Source organism: Asterias amurensis, chromosome 10 (assembly GCF_032118995.1).
Source record: "Asterias amurensis chromosome 10, ASM3211899v1".
Taxonomy (NCBI): domain Eukaryota; kingdom Metazoa; phylum Echinodermata; class Asteroidea; order Forcipulatida; family Asteriidae; genus Asterias; species Asterias amurensis.
In genome coordinates, this window is record NC_092657.1 from 2,947,040 (window position 1) to 2,968,767 (window position 21,728).

Genomic DNA, 21,728 nt, shown 5'->3' on the forward strand with positions numbered 1-21,728 from the left:
AGCTAGTTTATGGTAACCTACCCAGTTTAGACAAGAACCTAGCAAATCTCTACAGATGTACATGTACAACTCACATTTTTAAGAATAACTCGACCTATTTATAACAATTTTTTTTGTAAATGGTAGGTTGGTATTTTTTTCTTTATACACAGGATTAGGTTATAAGGTCCATATATATAAAATACTAAGTATAAATATTTTGGTAAGAATCAAAGACAGGCAATAATTTTTTTCAAGAGACCCCCATCCCCACACCCCTCCCCCTCCCATCCCATACCTTACGAGTTGTTGCTACATGTACTGTAAGCCTCTACAGAATTGTCTGTAATAATTTACCCCCCCCCCCCATTTCCGTTTCTCCAAAGACTTTACAAGTCTCCAGTGCGGTTCTCACAGACCCCAATTTCAAAAAGCTGCTAAGCAGAAAGTTCTGCTGAGCAGATTTCTTTGCTAAGCCCAATTTCAGCAGAAAATACTAGCAAATTTCTTGGCTAAGCAAGAAATGACCAGGGGACCAGTAGCAGCAATGGTAAATGTATGGTATTCTGGCTTGTCACTTATTTTTGCAAGGCAAAAGTTTGTTGTGCTTAGCAAGTTTTTATGCTTACTGGCTTTACGAATATTGGGCCCTGGTTAGAACCCATTAATAAAGCATGTTATTCACTTAAGCTTAAAACGTGTTTATGCTTACCAGAATAAGGTAACCAGCTAAAACACCATGTCACATGTACAATATGTGACTGGTATCTTGCTTGTTTTTGCTTAGCAGAGTATTATTAAGCATCATTCTCTGCTCAAACAACTCCATGAAAATTGGGCTCACATATCTGTAGGCCTTCAGATGAATTTCAATCAAATCAACATCAGAACATCATTTCGTTGCTTCGCTTATTTTGATTCATCAAGGTTTATCAATCCGTCATAAAGCACTTCAGACAAAAGGGTTGGAGTCAACGCAGCGGCCATCTTAGATTATTCAAGCGCGACTCAGTGAAATCCAGAATGAGGCTCAAATCTCAAAAAAGACTGGTGCTCATAAAGCCCTGGTTTTCTGATTGCGGTTTTATGGTTTGGTTTCAGGGATCAGACGTTCGGATGCAGAGTACTCAATTCAGGAAACTATTTTCAAACAATTTTGTGCGAGATGAATTTGAGCAGATGGCTGAAGACAAGTTTGTAGATTTATGAACAGGTCAAGTACGTTGACCTCTGCACTTTGAACTCTGGAATACTCCATTAAATTTACATGGTAGGGGTGATCAATTGAATATTTTATACACCTTTACATACACCATTACATCATGTAGAATTTAAGCATGTCACATGTTAACTACATGTTTGTCATATGCTGATTAGTTATGTCAAATGACCGTCATTATTTGTCACATGGTTCTAGCATAACATTGAGCCCCTTGAATATTTACCACATGTCTATTCCATGTTGAGCAAATGAACATCACATGTTAATCACATGTTCATCACATGTTCATCACATGTGTGTCATATGGTTTTAGTATGATAACCTTGATTGAGCACATGCCTGTTGCATGTTGAGAACATACTTAATGCATGTTGAGCAAATGCACAATGCATGCTGAGCACATGCACATCACATGTGGATCACATGCACATCACATGTTGATCACATGCATGTCGCATGGTTCTATCATGATAACCTCGTGCAAGTTTCTTAAGAGCACTCAGTACATGTTGAGCACATGCCCATCACATGTTGATCACACGTGTGTCATTAGGTTTAAGCATGACAACCATGTTACATGTTGAACACATGTCCATCGCATGTTAAGCACATGCATATCACATGTTGAGCACATGTTGAGCACATGCACAGTACACTTGAACCTTAACCCTACCAAAGTTCACGGCATCATTAGCACTGTTACAAGACCCGATCCATCCCATCTCCCCAAAACACGATTTCATCACTAAAGTGTTGCTCGTTCCAACCACCAGAGAAGCACACACACACACACACCCAAAAAAAAAAAAAAAAAATTCCCAAATGCTCTTTTATTTAATTCCAGCCAAGAAAGTCGTATCCAAGTCTTGTATAAGCAACCGGATGAAGGACATTTCTTTGCGGGTATTTTCAAAGATAATTTGTGGGTTATCAGAGGCACAACGTAGACAGTTAGGTGCCATGACCATCGCTAAGTTATTGATGTCCATCTTGGTCTTGGAGACGTTCACTACCTGGCTGAAGATCTGCAAAGAAAAGGAAGAACAATAACTAGATATTAGGTGTTTGTCCTTTGGTGCTCTTCCATTTATATTTGATAATTAAACAACCCAAACCCTGAACATTAATTTGAGGTAGTAGGCCTAGGCAATCGCCCTTAACCTAATGCAGAAGATAAAGAACAATAACTAGGCATCATAGGTGTTTGTCCTAAGATCTGCGAAGGAGCTAAGAAGAGGAATAATAAACTAGGCATTAGAAAATCTTTGAGTGAACGCAAAGCTCTTAATCTTATGTTTTATGATTATACATCCCAAACCCTGAACCTAATTCTGAGTTTATGGTATAGACTACCACCCTTAACCTAACACCTACTCTCAGTTTAACTCTTACTATGCCCAAAACCCTAACGCTGATTTGAACTCTAACCGCGACTCCAAAATAACTATATAATGCGCAAAATCCTTCAAATTGAAACCCAAGGCGATTTACTATCAGTGAAAATAAACAAACTGACCTCATCTAAGGAAAGTAATGAAATATCACATGAAAAATTCTACAAAAATAATCGCAATACAGGAGAGCTACATGTACATTAAATTTAAACTTAGGCTCAACAAATCTTTAAAACCAACCTGTTTTAGTGTGCCCTCTAAATCCGTGGATGTTCGAGGGCACATATTACAATAAAAATTCAATAAAAAAATACCAAATAAAACAATACAATGAAGCCTGCAAAAATATACACAATGTGCCAAGTAATATGTATAGGTGCAGCATAAAATTTCACAAACAAATTTTCAATGACAGACCCTCACCCCTAACAAGGGGGAACAAAACAGCAAAATATAACAGAGTAAAATATAGAATGAAAGAGTAAAACCTGGAAATGTACAACAATAATTATCAAGATACAAAAGCAGTTAACAATCAGGGGCATTTGAGAAAGACAAATAGTAAAACCTACAGATTTATAGTAGACACAATATGGACTGTTTCTTTCTTAGACAAGTGAGAAGTCACTCCAAATAGGAAAGGAAGAAAAAAAACGCAATCAGGGTCAAATTTCATGGCTCTGCTCACCACAGAATTCTGCACTTAAAGCACCCTCCATATTTAAAGCACATAGTTCTATGGGCAGTAAGCACAGAATTCCGCGGTAAGCAATGAATTCACTCAAAAAACTCAATCCAAGGCTCCAGTCATCCCAGTTTAGCTTTTACCAACAAGTATCAAGTCAAGTATCTGGTCTGAGATGGGATTCAAACAAGGGTTCACAGAGGTGAAGCGCAGGGAAAGAACCACGGAGCCAACCCAAATGCCCTGACAATGTCAGTAGGCTCAGCCTACTGCAGCAGTTAGCAACAGCTGCAGCAGTAAGCAACAGTTAGCAGCAGCTGCACCATGTTACAGCAGGCTGCAGCAAAAATAAGCAATTGCAGCAGACTGCAGCAGACTACAGCAGACTGCAGCAGTTGGAAGTAGCTGCAGCAGCTAGCCCCAGCTGCAGTAGCAGCAGCAGCAGCATCAACAACTCACCTGCAAGAACTTGATGAAGTGACACAGCACGAGGCGGTTGAGATCAGGCAACTCCTCCACAATCTGTAGCGCCGCGTCCGAGTCGTTGCAGTTGCGCACACAGCGTTCGTAGAACTCCATGGGGATGAGCGGGTCGTAGAGGTCACGGTACCACAGCTTTAAGAGAGAGGCCGGGATGTTGGCGTCGTTGCACTGCGGCATCACCCACTGGTCGCATTTCACCTTGAGGGCGTTCACCTCATCGATGTCACCAGGGACTCTGCAAAGAAGACGGACAAAATATTGAAATATTGAAAGAGAGAATAATAATAAAAAATAATAATGGTAAAAATGTATATAGCGCCAAATCCATCGAAAGCTATGCTCCATGGCACTTACATGTAATACAGAGAAATATTTAAAAACAAAATCCCTAAATAGATAGACAGAAAAAACATCAAGGTATAAAAATTAGTTTAAAATTTCAAGCAAAAAATGACAAGTAATTATAGAATTAAACAATAGGTTATACTATGGAAATATACAATATACAAAAAGATGGCAAAAGAGAAGATGAAAAGATGACATAACAGCACATGGGCATGGCTACATGGACCATAGTGGCTAGAGAAATATGCAAATAGAAATGTTATCAGGAAGGCTTTGTCCAACAGGTGGGCAAAACATGGCCAAGTTTGGGCAAGAACTATCGTTGACCATAGTTATAGGGTGCGTTCGTTTAGCTTCTCTGGGTCATCCCCGGTGCGTTCGAATAGCTTTTGACGTCATTCCAGGGGCTCACCCAGGTCAGCCCCTAGTGCCCTGCTTGTGGAGTGGGTCACTTGGGGGCTGGCCCCAGGTAAACGACGTCACTACAAGAGCGGTGAGTGGTTGTTCGTTAAGCTCTTGTCAGGGGCTCAACCGAGTGAGCACCGCGGGGAAGACCCAGGGAAGCTAAACGAACGCACCCATTGATCGATTGCGTTGACCCATCTGTGTAGTCGACGATAGTTGGACTACGCTAGTCAACTATTTGGAACTAGCCCACTGGGCATGGTTGCATCGCTGGCTATCAATAGCAGTTTTCATTGTACAGTGCAGTGTGAACCAGTTATTAGAAATATGACAAAATACATTGAGCCGCAGGTCGCTTTGAGGAGAAATGACTAGGGTCATTTGCACTTCTGTGAGCATACCCTACATGACACTAAACAACAACCAGTTAACCACTGGTCCTCGCGCGAGCTTGACCTATGATGAAGTGCTCCATGGTTCAGAGAAACATTCAACACAAGAGGGCGCTCTCACCTGAATATTCCCTCCACCTTCTCCCCTTCTAGTCTCAAGACCTCCTCAGCGAGTACGACGGCGATCCAGGGAAGCTTCCGATCCGGGAACCTCTCTCTCTGCAGCTCCATCACGTCGTCTAGTGTGTTACCGAAGAGGGACGGATGAAAGACTGAGTCCTGATTGATATAGAGAAATGAGGTTTAATTAGAAATCTGGAAAGTGTACAGTACATCAGCAGTGTTTACATGGTATATGGGTAAAACCAAAATCACTCAAAATAATTAATATCATAAAAACTTCCTTGGTAACGATCAATGGAGAGCTGTTGATAGAATAAAACATTGCGAGAAATGGCTCCCTCTGAAGTAGCGTACACGTAGTTTTTGAGAAAGAAGCAATTTCTCACTAAAATATTTGAATTTGATTTCGAGACTTCAGAATTAGATTCTGAGGTCTCGAAATCAAGCATCTGAAAGCACACAACTTGTGCGACAAGGATGTTTTTTCTTCCATTATTCTCTCGCAACTTCGACGACCAATTGAGTTCAAATTTTCACAGGTTTGTTATTTTGTGCATGTGTTGAGATACACCAAGTGAGAAGACTGGTCTTTGACAATTACCAAAGGTGTCCAGTGTCTTTAAATCTTTTGTTATTCACATCGATAAATAAGATATTAAATTTCAATGTTTAAGGCAAAATTACATTGAATTGACAATTTTACAAAAATCTTTGAAAATGTGGAATATTAAAACAGTAGTCAAATAGAAAGAAGGAGAGCTGGAGACAGACTTACTTTGGCAAGATTGATTTCTTCCAGGGTGATTTTCTTGACACCCTTCCTGGCTCCTGTCTGGGCAATTCTCTCCAGTTTCTTGTAGCAATGATCGGCGTATTGCCTCACCGGGACCTAAAACAGAAACAGGGAAACATTATAAGCATAGTCGGCATGTCTTGGCAGCGTTCAATTTCATTACATTCCATAGATTAATTCAGGTGAGGATTTCAAGAAAAGCAAAACTTAATCAACATACTAACTAGCCAAGAACCCTATGAAGAGGAGACGAAAAAGGAAGTTTCAGTTTTACAAGTTGGAGGAAAACCCCAGAGAATTATTCCAGAGAAAACCCATGAAGTCAGGTAGAGACGAAAAACAGGTAAAGACTGGGGTTTTCCTCCCCCTTTTTGTCCTTTTAAAGCCAAATAAATGACAACAATAATAATAATAACAATAAAGAAAAATAGTGTGCACATATCCACCTTGCAGGGTGTTCAAGGCGCAGTAAACCATAAACAAAAATAAAGAAAACAGACAAAACAAAATTAGTCCATGAAAACATGTGACATAAGATAAGTTTTGAGAAGAGATTTGAATTTTGCGGTACAAAGACAAGATCTAAGATTAAGTGGTGGAGAGTTCCAGATGCGTGGCGCAGCTGCAGAAAAAGACCTGTCACCCTAGGAGTGTCGAGACTTGGGTTCATTGAGGAGAACTATGGTGCAGGTTCTAAGATTCCTGGACGAAGTACAAATTTGAAGTAGTTCTGAAGTGTAGTGGGGAGTCTTTGTGCTTTGTGGACAATGATAGGGGTGTGACAAAGTGCTTTATCTTCAAGTACGTGGTAATCCTCCAATCAGATTCGCAGAATGGAGTGGTGATAAAAACCTAATTGCACGGCTAATATCACTACCTGCATCTTGTGTATTCTATGGTTACGCGCCAAGTTTGCTTGAAGATAAATACGTTATCACACGCGCACTCATGGAAATACAAAAAATATAGCGCGTCTGCGTCCCATATCCAACTCGGCTTTCGGCCTCATTGGATATGGGGCCCAGAAGCGCTATATTTTTCCGTAATCCACTCTAGCTTGTGTGATAACTTATATTAGACCATATGGAATAACCCCTTTGTTGCTAGGAAAGTGACCATATTGTAGGGTAGGCCGTGTGCGCGTCTAAACGCGCACATCAATGAAGCACGCAGCACTCCCGATTTGATTTTTTATGGCACACGCACGCACACAAGCTTGTATGTGCCTTCTAACGTGTACCTCATCCATGTATGTCCCTCTTTTGTCTATACTTTTTTGCAACAGCTCCATTTGTTTTGTACACAGTTTCCAACTGTGCACCAAATTTCCGAACCGTGGACTCTATTGTCCTTTTTTGTTGATGAATGGTAATGTCATATTCGATACGGTCTATTTAACTAAGAACCCTTTATTATTATCATTATCATTATTATTTTTCTAACCGGTAACATATTTTTTTGTGTGTTAGGCCTGACTATAGACTCACAGTGCATGGGTATCTGTTAAGCCGAAGAAAAAAAATCTTATCTTACAATCATACAATTATCAACAATACACTTCATGTTCCTTGAACTCGCTTGGCCAGGTAACGGGGACAAGGCTTTTTCCCACATAGAACCACCATAGCATGTTGCGCCACATCACCTTGTAAACCTCTACATGGTGCTAAGGATGAGGTCACAATTCAAACTTCGTCCCACTCACCTTGCAGTCAATATACCTGGCGATTTGTATCCTTCTGGAAAAGGCGCGTTATAAATACAATTGTTATTGTTATTATTATTATTATTATTATTATTAATTAGGGTAAGTTGAGTAACCGGAAAACCTAATATTGGTGTTAGGCCTGACTATAAACTCACAGTGCATTGGTATCTGTTTACCTGTCTGGTATCAAAGTCACCGTTGAGGTGTTTGTAGATGTAGCCCTCTAGGTAGGAGAAGAAACGGATGGAGGGAGGGAAGAAGTTTAGAAAGATGGCCATCAGCTCCCAACCGTGACGTAGACTATCACTGTAAGGATAAAAAAGGAAATGCCATAAGGTTCACGTCATTTTTTAAAATATTTTTTTCAGCGTTCAAGGTTCATATATTATTATAATGGTTTATTTAATCTGAATATAAAACAACCAAAGAGTCGACAACATTCAAATTTACAAAGTTTGTACAGAGTTAGGAAAAATGGAATTAACAATAAACAGGCAAAATCTATACACAAACACCCCAAACAATTTTATAAGAAAATAAAAATTAGGCAAAATTTGATAACAGCATGCAATCAAAAAATAAATATCAACAAGCAGGCAAAAGGCAAACTTCATACATACATACACAAATTTATAAAAGATATATTTTCCATCTTGTTTTTCTTTTCTTTTCCCAACACAAATCTAGAGGCCCAGAGCAAGGTTATATCAAAAAGGTAGCTGGTAATGTCTTATCAGTGGAGTCTAAAGGGCCAGTCACACTGTAGCATCCGAAAGATCAGTTTTTCCTCCACAACATATTTTCCGATGTTTAAATTGGTAGCTACAGCTTCAGTTGCCGCTTGGGGAACTGCTCCCGCTATTGGATCAGCACGGCGAGATCGTACACCACTGAGAGCGAGGTTTGGGGTATGAGTACAGTCAACTACATACGCTTTTGGCAAAAACAAAAGGGGTCAACGGATCAGTCCATTTCACCAAAAGGTAAAGAAGGTGCTTTGACTTACTCATAATAATTAGCAGTGGTCTGCCGGCATATCTGTATGTACATCTCATCCCTGACCCCTTCCACCGTCCAGCCCCTCCGGACCAGGTCAAGGGATACCGACTCAGTGGTCAGGTTCTTGATGATCCGATCGCCCATGTAGCACTGGATCAGCTTGAAGACTTCTATGGCTTCCTTCTTAACGATCTTGTCCCGCGTGAGAAGCATCGGCTTTCTGATCAGGTCCTAGAAGCAAGACAAAATTCAATAAAATGACAATAATAATACAAATAATAATAATAAGTTTTATATAGCGCTTTTCACAGCACTTCCAACATTATAACCCCTGGGGTCGATTTCACAAAGAGTTAGGACTAGTCCTAACTTACGACTAGTCCTAAGAGATATCAAAAACGTATAGCTAGTCCTAAGTTAGGACAAGAAACTCTGCCTACAATAACTCGAGATAAGACTAGTCCTGACTCTTTGTGAAATCCACCCCAGGTCACTTGGCCGATGGGTAATATCTCATTAAAAATAAATATGTAAAAATAAGTTTTAATAAGTACCTTCGTGAAGGACAGCATCTGTGACAGTGGAACCTTTTTCCTGAAGATGCCCTTCTTGTGTCGGTTGACGTTCTCCGCCGCGTAGTTCTCAAGATCACTCTCAGACGACGACGGCTTCTTGGATCGCCCCATTGTAATGAGGGAGGGGCTCGGCTTGATGGCTCCGGGGACCGTTCCATGCTTTTGCTGGGTAAGAGTAAAAAATAATAAATTTGTGAATATTTCAGTTATTTCTACTTTGTTTTAATAGAAATAAAAAGGAAAATTGTTAACATTTAAAAGCAAAATCTTTTTCTTTTTACACAAAAGAAAAACCTTCAAAGATCAACAATATAAGAGTAAATGATTTTAAAGGAGCCGAGACCTCTTTACAAATGCGTTCATCTGTAACAGCCCCTTTGATCCTGATGAATTTGCAAATCAGCCTGTTACAGTGGCCGCACTTTGCCGCACCTCAGTGGGCCGCAGCCTGGACTCTGCGATATTGCACAGCCCGACGCAGCGCACTGATTAAAATGTTAAAGGTGTGGCCGCACTTTGCCGCACCTCAGCGGGCCCGATGCAGTGCGCTGATTAATTTGTTTGTTTTTGTCTTCCCTGAGGTGGATAACAAACAAAAACAAATAATACTGAAAAAAACCTGTGCATTTGTGGTGGATTTGTTGTAGATAATACCAATAGAACTATCAACTATACCATATGAACACCAACATAGATCTCTCCCAACACACACGTACAGATTCTCTGCTGAACCATGGTGGCAAATAGTTCAAAGAGAGAAGGAAAAGAAAACACCTTTCTCCTCAAATCTTTTAAGTGATTAGGGAAGGGCACCAGACTAGGCCAATGTCTTTAATCCATGGAGTCCTGTTATCTCTTTCACTCTGCAGCCATCTTGGTTTTGGTGCGGTACCCAATCCACAGGCTGAAACAAGGCCGTATCAAAGTTCTCTATTTCTAGACAGTGATGGATTAACTGGGCCGAGCAGCTTAGTAATGTGATCCACAAGATCCACAAGGTTGACGAGTACAGACTGACCACCACCTGCACAAAACACTTGGAGTCAAAGAACTTCGAAGAGTCACATGAGTAAGAGAGTAATGTTTGATAAACTCGTCAGACTCAGCAAGTAGTTGCATATCAGAAGACAAGATGTGAAAGGTGGTCCTACCAAAACTTGGCATGGGTGATATTGAGTCGCCTTGGTGTGAGTGACACCGAGTTATCCTGAGTTAGAGAGATCGAGTGTCCAAACTAGCAATTGAGAGTTCTTGAGTTGGGCCACAGAATTATCCAAATGAGATCCAAGACGGGTCGGTGAGTAAAGACAGGAGATGAGTGTGGCAGACCCACACTCCTTTCTTAACGAGAAGTTGAACATCAGGCTAGTATCCAAGGTGTGGTCAAGCTGGGAAACTCAAAAGAAGTCGGGAATGTGCCAACGAGTTACCAGTGACACTCGCCCAGATTAAAACCACATATACATGTAACCACATGGTCCAGCCAAGCCAGTCAGAGTGTGACGTCAGTCATAGAGACTCAACAGTCCAAGCAGAGAAGCAGACCAAAACTTTTCTTCTCCGGTGAGATAATTCCAGTTAGGATGCTTTCTGCACCTTAAACACCCAGCAGGGTGGATATGTGCGCATCACAAGTCTTTTTATTATTATTTATTAATTTCCCGACTTTACAATATAGATTCAGATTCAGAACACACAGCTGTCAGTTAAGCACATAGAATCCACCACCATATAGGCAAGATGCACAACAGAAGTTAGAGTCTATCCAACGATTAATGCTTGCAGAGCGAAAGCCCAGTCTAAAACTGAAATTTCTTCTTTGCCTTCTCAACAAAAAGTTGGTGTGATGTCTCCAACTAATGCTTTTCAGATTCAGAACTCCAAAGCTGTGAGTAAAGCACATAGCATCCTTCGCCAAGCAGGCAAAACGACACAGCAGCAGTTAGCTTTGAGTCTATCCAACAATACTGTTTGCAGAGCGAAAGTAACTCTGCCCCGTCTAAAACTGAAATTTCTTCATTGTCTTCTCCACAAAAAGTTGATGCGATGTTTCCATTTATGATGCTTTGCCGACTTTACAACAGATTCAGATTCAGAACACACAGCTGTGACTTTAGCACATATAATCCTCCCCCAGCAAGCAAGACGAAACGCAGCAGTTTCCAATAATACTGTTTACGGAGGGAAAGCCCAGTCTAAAACTGAAATTTCTTTGTTGTCTTCTCTACAAAAAGTTAGCGTACTCCAGATTCAGAACTCAAAGCCATGAGTAAAGCACATATAATCCACCCCAAGAAGGCAAGCCGACACATCAGCAGTTAGCTTTAAGTCTATCCCTCGATAGTTTGCAAGAGGGAAAGGAACTATGCCCAGATACACCCTGCCACGGATATACGTATATACCCATCCTTACCGGCAAAACCTGACCGACGTCGCAACCTCACAGCACACCAGATAAGAACCTGAGCATGTAATCACATCATGAGTTCAGTCAATGCTGAACTTACAAAGCCGACCCTGCTACCGTTAATCGGCAGTTTCCTCTTGCTAAATGATCAAATAGCTGCATGCGGAATGACCAATCAATTCAAAACACTTATCCGAGTTTTTAAACTCACTCGTCAAGGATCCCAGAACATAGATTCTTCAGCACCAAATTTTGCTTAATAATGTTCTGCTAAAAAGCAAAAATATGCAGAATACCAGTCACAGGTTGTACATGTGACATGGTTTCTATGGTAACCTTTTTCTGGTAAGCAGAATTTTGTAGTGCTTAGCTACTTTTTAATCCTTAAGCAGCTCCATGAAATTGGGCCCAGAGAAAAGCTCTTCCCCTGAACATCACAATTGTTCCATATGCCGACTCTTTCACTCAGACCATTCTTTTCTCAACTTCCTCAACTCCCTGGGGCCAATTTCATAGAGCTGCTTAAGCAAAATTTTTGCTTAAGCCTGAAAACAGCTCGCTTATTTTACACATGTTACTGGCCAAAATGTTATGCCATATACATTGATTATGACTGGTATTTAGCTGTTGTTCACTTAGTAGCATAACAATTGAGTGGAGTCTTGGCCGATAATCTGATTTTACTAAGCAAGGATTTTTTTGTTTAAAGCAAAATTTTGTGCTTAAGCAGCTCTTTGAAATTTGGTCCTGGCGAGCATACAACCCCAAGCTGCTTAAATTGGCGCTAAGGGGTCAATCCAACACAATACTGTCAAAGTCCTTTCATTTTCCTGTTAACACACCTAGGTGTGTAACAAAAAATGTTCCGCAAACCTCCAGTAAGACTAGACTGTATTTCTAGCGACAAAGTTGTAAGGAGCTAGTTTGCGTGGTCTTTACAAACGATATGCCATCGTTACAAAAATGTGCCGTAAACCTCCAGTAAGACTAGACTGTATTTCTAGCGACAATGTTGTAAGGAGCTAGTTTGCCGTGGTCTTTACAAACGATACGCCATCGTTACAAAAATGTGCCGTAAACCTACAGTTAGACTAGACTGTACTTATAGCGACAATGTTGTAAGGAGCTAGTTTGCCGTGGTCTTTACAAACGATACGCCATCGTTACCAAAAAGTGCTGTAAACCTCCAGTAAGACTAGACTGTATTTCTAGCGACAATGTTGTAAGGAGCTAGTTTGTCGTGGTCTTTACAAACGATACGCCATCGTTACCAAAAAGTGCTGTAAACCTACAGTTAGACTAGACTGTATTTATAGCAGCAACGCCACAAGGACATTGCTGTGGTTCAGACGTATATACAATCTGTCACAAGCATTTCCCCAGCTACTGTACATTAATCTAATTCATGAGCTCCTTTAAAACTGTCTCCCTCATCAAGCATTTCCCTTGACGACTCATGGTCAACGCAAAGAAGAGATGAGGAAGGGGTTAGACGATGGCCAGGAGAGATGGGGTGGAGAGGGGGGCTTCCCTTGAGGAGGAAGGAAGCACTGGCATGGTCAAGATAAGACATGAAGATGATGGACAGAGGTAATAAACGGGGACACACAGTGAGGTTTTGTTGGGCTGGATGGTTTTTGTTGAGCTGCCAATGTTTATACTTCGTAATTGGGGAGACTTTGTGCAACAATGATACTCTTGACAACACCAGAACTTGAGAGTCTGCTTAAAGGAACACGTTGCCTTGGATCGGTCGAGTTGGTCTTTGAAAAACGTTTGTAACCGTTTTTTATAAAATGCATATGGGTAGAAAGATGTTGTAAAAGTAGAATACAATGATCCACACAAACATGCCTCGAAATTGCGTGGTTTTCCTTTTACCTCGTCGACTAACACGTCAGCCATTTATGGGGGTCAAAATTTTGACCCCCATAAATGGCCGACGGTGATAGTTCGCACAGTAGAAGGAAAACCACGCAATTTCGAGGCAAACTTGTGTGGATCATTGTATGCTACTTTTAAAACATCTTTTCAACCATATGCATTATATAAAAAACGGTTAAAAACGCTTTTGTTTTGACCAACTCGTCCGATCCAAGGCAACGTGTTCCTTTAAGGCCATTGGACACTTTCAAAAAAAAAAAAAAAAAAAAAAAAAAAAACACTTACAGGGTTTACAGTATTTTCCTCTTGTACAGTAACCCCCTAAAATCTTCCAAGGAATTCCTGAGATTCTAAACACACAATGGGGGGGGGGGGGGGGGACCGAGGACCAGGAACCACCATGCCCCATATCCACCATCACAGCACAAACTCCACAACCAATCAAACGTTCCTCGTTTGTTCAACACCGAATACGTCCACAGAAGTAAATTTGCACTTCAAGTGCTGGCCCAGAAACACAGTTTTATATTACAACGATTGCAAGACGTGTTTAGTAGTTGCGCCAGAAACAGTGAAGGCCAAGCTATAACAACCGAAGGCCGGAAATTGCAATAGAGGAAAGAGCAATTTGAGAGAGTACTTCCTGCATTAGAGAAGGCTTAACCTGATGGGCCATCCACAAAAAAGAAAATTGTTACTCCGCTGTCATGAAACAGATTTTCTTGTTTCTTTTTCTACATTTTCTTTTTCTACATTCATTTCTAATCCCTAACAAATGTAAATTTTAAGCACACAGATGTTTGGACAAGGTTAAGCTTCTGCGCTCTAGTGCACAATTTCATAGAGCTGCTAAGCAGAACATATTTGTGCTTAGCATCAATAAGCAGGAAACCAGTCAGAAACTGTGCACATATTAGTACATTGGTATTTTGGCTGGTACGTGTAGGCCTTTCCCAGGTGGCAAGATTGTTTGGCATAAAATATAATTTGGGGCTTCAAGGCAGTGGACACTATTGGTAATTACTCAAAATAATTATTAGCATAAAACCTTCTTTGGTAACAAGTAATGTGGAGCTGTTGAAAGTATAAAACATTGTGAGCTGCTTAAGCACATGCTGCATGTAGGAGACCACAAACAATGTTTCTCTTCTAGTAACTTTTGACATTGGAAGTTGTTAACCTTTCCCTGGTGCTAATCAGTGGGGGGTAAGTTTAGAAAAATTAACGAGGAACAAAATGTTAAAGGGTCATACATTTAGACTGTCCTTCTTTTACAGGAGGTGGTTTGCTTATAGCCACTGGACAAGTTTGGTAATTGTCTGAGACAATACGCGCGTTGAATATGAAACACACGTTGGAGTTTGTGTTTATTGAACGCTACGCCCTGCTGTTTTGTCAACTTACAAAATGGCCGCACAAACACACGCTGTGCGATGCCTGTTTTGTCAACTTAGAAAATGTATAGTTCTTTTATATAACTCTATTGGGCAAACCATATAACCGTATGAGTGCTCTAAATGAAGAGTCATTATCAACAATTCAAGTTGATAACATACATGTAAAGGCACAAAAGTTTCTATTCCATAAATAAACCTGGTGACAAAATCGGGTCCACCTTCAGAAATTGATTTTTCACATGCATGTTAGTTTTGTTGTAAACATTGTAAAGGATTAGAGACACCGGACACTATTGGTAATTGTCAAAGACCTGTCTTTTCACTTGGTGTTTCCCAACAAGTGCATATAATAACAAACCTGTGAAGATTTTGACTCAAGTTGTCTTAGAAATTGCAAGAAAATAATGGGGGGAAAAACGCCATCGTTGCACAAATTTGTGTGCTTTCATATAATCGAGAAAGGCTTCAAGCCTAACGTATTTCTCAACTTCAAATATTTTAGTGAGAAGTTACATGTACCCCTTTAAAACCAAATAATTATGATACTCCAGAGGGAGCCGTTTCTCACAATTTGTATAAATACTATCAACAGCTCTTCATTGCTCGTTTAATACCAGGTAAGTTTTTGTGCTAATTTATATCTTGAGTAATAACCAAACGGGTCCAGTGCCTTAATGGTAAACAAATTTTGTCATAGCACAAAAATTTGTTTCAGAATTTAGGAAGTGCAGCATGATTTTCAGACGCTCAACAAAAGCACTGTATTTCTGCAAGAGATTGTTCTGTTTAGCTTGAGCACAAATAACACAGGGGTTAGAAACATTAGAAAGCCAAACTTACCCGAAAATGCTTCACACAAAAAACGGAGACGTAGAATATTTTTCAGAATTCTTTTTAAATGGGTAGAAAAGACTAGTGGAAGGTGGGTGTTCACGGCAGAGGGAATTTTGGCAGCACATTTTTTTTAATCTCCCCCCACAAAAAAAAGAAAACAAACAAAAACAATAGCTCATTCCTGCGGCTGTTAATTTGGGGGGGTTGCAAAGTTGTAAAAACTTAAGAAAACAAAAACATTTTTGAAGTGTTCAATTTGCTGTTCTATACCCGTTGTTTGATGACAGTTTTGTGTCCTCACTTTAAATACTTTTGATAAGTAATACCAAAATATTCTTTCTGACACTGCAATTTTTTGTCTGGAATCTTATTAAACAAATTATTTGCACCCTTTTCTCTTCAGGTATCAGATCGGACAACATAATCGCAAAACAAAACAAGTTTTTAAAAATTATATCCCTTGAAAAAGGATTGCAAAAACTTTTTTTTTCAGCAACTTTTTTTCTTCAGGTATTTTGCAAAATAATTGCAAAACAAAACAAGTTTAATATATCACTTGAAAAAAGTTAGCAAAAACTGGAGGCAAGGGAGGGTAATTTTTTTTTTCAACCAAAACAAAATAAAAGAAGTAGCAAACCAAAAATTATGCAATTTTATGCTATTCACAATTCGTCTCCTCCCTTTCATTAATTATGCACAAAACCAAAAATATGCAAATGCAATTCACAATTCGTCTTCCACCCTCTCATTAATTATGCATGCGGGATGACCCACCTTCCACTCGTCAGAGGGGGGTTTAACCAATCCAATTACCAGTGATGAGGGGCGTTGGTCCTGCACCGATATGCTGCGTTCAAGGGAGGGGAGTCCCTGCGACGTCCCGTTGTCTTGCTTCTTTCCCCGCCGTAGTGACTCGTGGACCGTCTCGTTCTGGTCCTCGGGGCTGTCTTCGAGAGGCTGGCTGCTTGGGGAATCGTTGGAGGCTTCCTCCGTCTTGCTGTCGTCTTCAATGATGAGTGCATCCTGGGAAACTTTATGGTCTTCATCATTATCTATAACAAGATGAGGTGAAATATGCTCTTTTGAATAATTTTTAGCTTTACATAACAAAAACTTAATAAATATAGCAAAACAAGTAAACTAACACTCACATAACACCCCATAAACAAACAAACAAACAAACAAACAAACAAACAAACAAACAAACAAACAAACAAACAAACAAACAAACAAACAAACAAACAAACAAACAAACAAACAAACAAACAAACAAACACCAAAACACCCAATACCAAACAAACAAACAAACACCCCAGCGAACAAGCAATAAAAAGCAAACAAACAATCACCCAACATATGAACAAACGCCTCAACACCCCAACAAACAAACAACAACCTAGACAAACAGACAAATTTAAATTGTCCTAGCAGGGAGTGTGCTAGCTGCACTTGTGTCTGCTACATTAGAGGTAATTACATTTACTTTGCAAAACAAAATTGTAAGAAAAGAAAAATTTGCTTACCGTCTGAATCAAAGCTCTTATTGAGATTCTCCTGCGAGCCGTCATCCCTCAGATCCAACTGTCCCTCTTCGATCACCTCGCTGTCTCCGTTTGGTATGATGCTCATTGCTGAAGGCATTCCAGACAGGGGTCTTCGTTGTCTCGGAGGTACCTGAGGAGGCTCCAACGTGGTGTAGTGGATCTGATCCAACTCTCGTAACCTCTCCCGTTGATGGTTCTCTCGCTGTTTCTGGTGAATGAAGTCCAGATTCTCGTAGATCGGGTTCGGGCCGTCTTCGGTGATCCGCTTCGTCTTCTGTTTGGCTCTGAACTTTTGGACTTGCGAAGCTCGGGTGTAGCTTTGCGTTTTGGTTGACTCCTCCGCTGGCGGATGCTCGTCGCGTTGTTTCTTGTCAGAGGGTTGGGGGTCCGGTTTGGATTGTGGTTGCTGCTGTTGGGGTGGAGTGCTGCTGCGGAGAATGTCGTCTGAGGACTGCGAGTCGGAGGTGACCTGGCGAGCGGACGAGTCTGAGTGTTGAGAGGATAACGAGTGCTGTGAGGTGTGAGAGGTTTGTGAGAGTTGGCTCTCCGAGTGCTTGTGAAGGTTAGAGCGATCCGAGCGGATCTCGCCCTTGGGCTGGTAGTGGTGAGGTACGTCCGACGCTTCCACCGGGGTGAAGGAGTCCTGGCTAGCACTGGAATCGGGTGTTTGGACGCTGTAGTGGTAGGTCACGGGGACGGTCGGCGCCCCTTCGAAGGAGTCCTGCCGATCGTACGGGTACTGGTGGGGGTAGTGGACGCCTTGCGGGAAGGCGAATGCGGTTGTTGAGGTCGGCGTTCCGGAGCGGAAATCGGCGATGGGTGGCGGGGGAGGCAGCTGGGGTTGGAATTGTGAGTGCTGGGGCGGAGGAGGCTGCTGCTGTTGCTGTTGTTGTTGGAACTGCTGGAAGCGCTCCCCGGATTGCGAATGGGGGATTCCAGGGATGGAATGCTGCTGCTGAAGCTGATGGGCCTGTGCATTCGTCGGGGAGGGGTGCGGCGGCGGCTGGTTGTGATGCTGCATGGCGTTCAGCCCCATCCTGGGCATCTTGCTCTTCTTCTTCAATCGCGGCGACGGCTGCGGCTTGCGGGCGTCCTCTGAGGCGCTCCGCACCGGCGACCCTTCTGGCTGATCAGCCGGTGCGGGGCTGCCCCCGCTCACTGAATGCTGACTTGAAATGGACAGCTGGCTGTCCGATCGTTCATGTTGATAATGCCTATTTTGTGGGTGCGGCGGGTACCCCTGTCCATAACTCATCCCAAACTGGGGGCTTCCACCCCCGAACCCATCCCTATACACATCCCCTTGTGAGGAGCTCAATACAACCCCGTCGTTATACCTCGGCGATCGTCCCTGCTGGTACCCAGTGGGCGATCCGTCCCTCTCAAAGGACCTCCCGCTCCCACGAAGCATGTCCCCACTCCTTAGGGCTTCCCCCCTGCCCGAGTTCTGTCTCTCGAAACCCTGATGATGGTGTATCCGGGAATTATCCGTGGAGGACCGCCGTCGTTTTTCAGAATTCACGACAGGGTGGGTCGTGCCCGGGTCCAGAGGCTCGCTGTCGGAGCGTAGGCGCCTCATCTGCTCGAAGGAGGACTGCTGCTGCTGGTATAGGATGGCCTGCTGATCCATCGGGTAACGATACGCCCGTCTGGTTTGGGGCGAACTGTGGGACAGACCGGGTGGAGGCACCGTGGCGGCTTGGGTGACTTTTCGGCGTCCCTCAACAGGCGAGGCATGAATGTGCCTGGGAGAAAAAAGACAAAGACAGAAAAGTTTTACATTCTGGAACTGCAATTTTATCATCTCATTGCTGAAAAGAAAATTGCCATAAAATAGGAAGAACATCGTGTAATAAAAACTGCACAAATTTGTACGAGGATGAGTAAATACAAAATGTACATTAATTATATAGATGTTTGGGCACAGCTTTGTACCATTGGTGTCCAATTATGTACCATATTGCACAATTTTATGAGGCTGCTTAAAAGACACTGGACACTATTGGTAATATAGTCAAAGACCAGTCTTCTCACTTGGTGTATCTCAACATACAATGTTTGCATAAAACAAAAAACCTGTGAAAATTTGAGCTCAGTCGCTGAGCACTTACCAAAGCTGAACCGACTGACTCCTTTTTCTAGTCACCAAAGCTTTCTCACCCACACCTAGTGTCATTTTCTTTCAAAGTTTAAAAAAGCGCCCAAAACGCCAAAATATTGTGTTTGCACTCTCAACAAAGAAGTTAGTCCTCAAATTTTCCCATCGACAAATTGTTCAGCTTGGAGATGCTTGGCACCTAGTCCAAAGTCACAGCCTGCTGTAGAATTGTTCTCAAATTCATCTGCGACAAGGAAGGTTGTAAATTTACGTGTTGCTTTTGAACTTTTCAAAAAACTTATTTTTTTGATCTTGTCTCTCCAATTACTTTCTGGTTTGTGACGAATCATTTCGCGAATACTGCATTCGAGTTCCTCAATTGCAAAACAAAAATCGTTGGGCGGGCAGAAAGAAATTATTTTTAGTGTCACGGTGGCGATGTCGTAATGGTTTATTAATACAGCCATTGGTTAGTTTTTATAATATGCATCGCGTTCTTGAGGAAGTCCCCGTTAATGCCCATGTGATTGGCACATTTCCTGTTCGAAATGAAAATAACTTAGTGTCTATAGTAACGCAAATCATGTGGAACTTATTGGTAAAAACAACACACACATGACTGGAGTTTGCTAACCGCAAGAAATACTGGTCTTATTGTGTGGGCAGGGTCCAATTTCACAGAGCCGCTTAAAAAGCAGACAAATTTGCAAAAATAAGCAGGACACCAGTTAGAATTGGTGCATGTGACATGGCATTTTGAATGGTAAACTTATACTGGCAAGCAAATTTTGTTGTGCTTACATGTAGCTACTTTTTGTGCTTATAAGCAGCTCAAAAGAAACTTCTGCACATGAATTGCTTAAATGCCCTTTTTCTAGTAAATTCTTGGTTACCTCATTCTTAAAATAAGACTACATGTAACGACTAACTTGTGACTGGTTCAGCAAATGAAAGTGAAAAGCAACATTTCTTACTAAACAGCTTTATACCCAGCTTTTGCTTAGCAAGTTTCATGGCTGATACTGCTCGACCAAAAGCACTGCTGTAAGAGGGTAAGATTGAGCATGATTCTTGGATCAAAATTTCCCGTTGTACATTCTGTTTTTCTCTCCGACAGCTCTGTGCACAAAACTCCCATACTGGAGGTTGTTGAAATCGTTTCTGAGCAACCCCGCTTACTTGAGCTTTTTGTCTATCAAGAAGTGTGCAAGTTGCCCTAAACCCTTAAAAAATGGATGCAGTTCTAGAGTTATTCCAGAGCATTGCTGAACGTTTTTAATTGTCCGGGGCCTATTTTTTGAATGACTATTATTTTTGGTTTGAAGCACTGATAGAAGAGTGTACTTTCCCTTTACGAAACTGAAAGCAGTTGTTGGGTGCAAGGAGTCACATGAATATTGCCCATTTACAAATCTAACAAACATTAGGATACACAACAACGAAAGCGAAAGGAAATGAGTCCAGGGAACTTTTGCACAGAGCATTTCCACTGCAAGGTACAGTATTTCCCTGTATTGGTCAAACCTCAACACCCATCTTAACCCCAAACCGCGATTTCACCAAGCGCCACGGGTTAGCGGGGAATTTTGCTTCTGTGCATGCCTAAATTGTACTTCATGTTACTGAACATTCTTTGCTTACACAGCTACATCACGGCCAAAATGCTTGGGCCACCCATTCCTATCGTAACAATAACCACTCCCTGTCCACTTCCCCCCGACAATAAACACTTTCTCCCCCGTCCCCTCGCTCAAGGTTGACTGGAACGCAGAAGACCGTGCCATGAGAACCAACATGGAAAGGGGGCAGGGGGGGGGCCTAACGAGATATTGCCGGGATTGTAGCGTAGAAATTTGGCACTTGCACAGTAAGCAGAGAATGGTGAGCAGACAAGTGCATAATTCGACGATAAGCAGAGCCATGAAATTGGGTCTTGGGCCGAATATCATAGAGCTGCTTAAGCACAAAAAGTAGCTAAGCACAATAAAAAGTTGCTTACCAAAATAAGGGTACCCGCCAAAGTACATGTACTATGGCACAAGTACAATTTTAAATGGTACATGTATCCTGTTTATTTATGCGTAGCAGAATAGCAAGCAATATTTTCTGCTTAAGCAGCTCTATGAAATAGGGCCCCGATCAGACAGGGGGGAACCACTCCCCTAGCCCTATTGGGTAATACCTTTCGTCTAGTGAATCCATTCTCTTGTGGAATCTCGGACCCGTTCCGTTTGCCGACTCTCCTCTGACGTGGTCCTCAACAGCGCCCTCAGTGGGGGCATTGTTGTCGTTTCGTCTGTTGTGATGATCACGACTTCTTCTATGTCTGTGCCGCTGCTGTAAAAAACAACAACATTCTTTGTTAGAAAACTGTGCTCACTTAAAGGGTCTGGGTACTTTTTACACAGTGTCCACACATTTACATTTAAAAACTTTTAAAACCAGTTTGAAGTTAAAGATA

General features: G+C 41.7%; 1 protein-coding gene across 3 annotated transcripts in view; it reads right to left on the reverse strand.

Annotated features, from left to right (window-relative positions):
• Nucleotides 1–307: 307 nt before the first annotated feature.
• Nucleotides 308–21,728, reverse strand: part of LOC139942463 (uncharacterized) — an 83,924-nt gene continuing 62,503 nt past the window's right edge. The window contains exons 5-14 of one of the 3 annotated variants that reach the window (XM_071939253.1): nt 21,450–21,604; nt 17,149–18,914; nt 16,439–16,677; nt 9,083–9,268; nt 8,536–8,759; nt 7,685–7,835; nt 5,804–5,917; nt 5,027–5,184; nt 3,740–3,998; nt 308–2,226 (exon numbers count right to left, since the gene is read on the reverse strand). In XM_071939253.1, the coding sequence (XP_071795354.1) occupies nt 2,032–2,226; nt 3,740–3,998; nt 5,027–5,184; nt 5,804–5,917; nt 7,685–7,835; nt 8,536–8,759; nt 9,083–9,268; nt 16,439–16,677; nt 17,149–18,914; nt 21,450–21,604 (3,447 nt within the window). In that variant the 3' untranslated portion in view covers nt 308–2,031. Of the gene's footprint in view, nt 2,227–3,739; nt 3,999–5,026; nt 5,185–5,803; nt 5,918–7,684; nt 7,836–8,535; nt 8,760–9,082; nt 9,269–16,399; nt 16,678–17,148; nt 18,915–21,449; nt 21,605–21,728 lie in introns of all 3 variants that reach the window. The other 2 variants (XM_071939252.1, XM_071939250.1) reach the window with 2 other exon arrangements.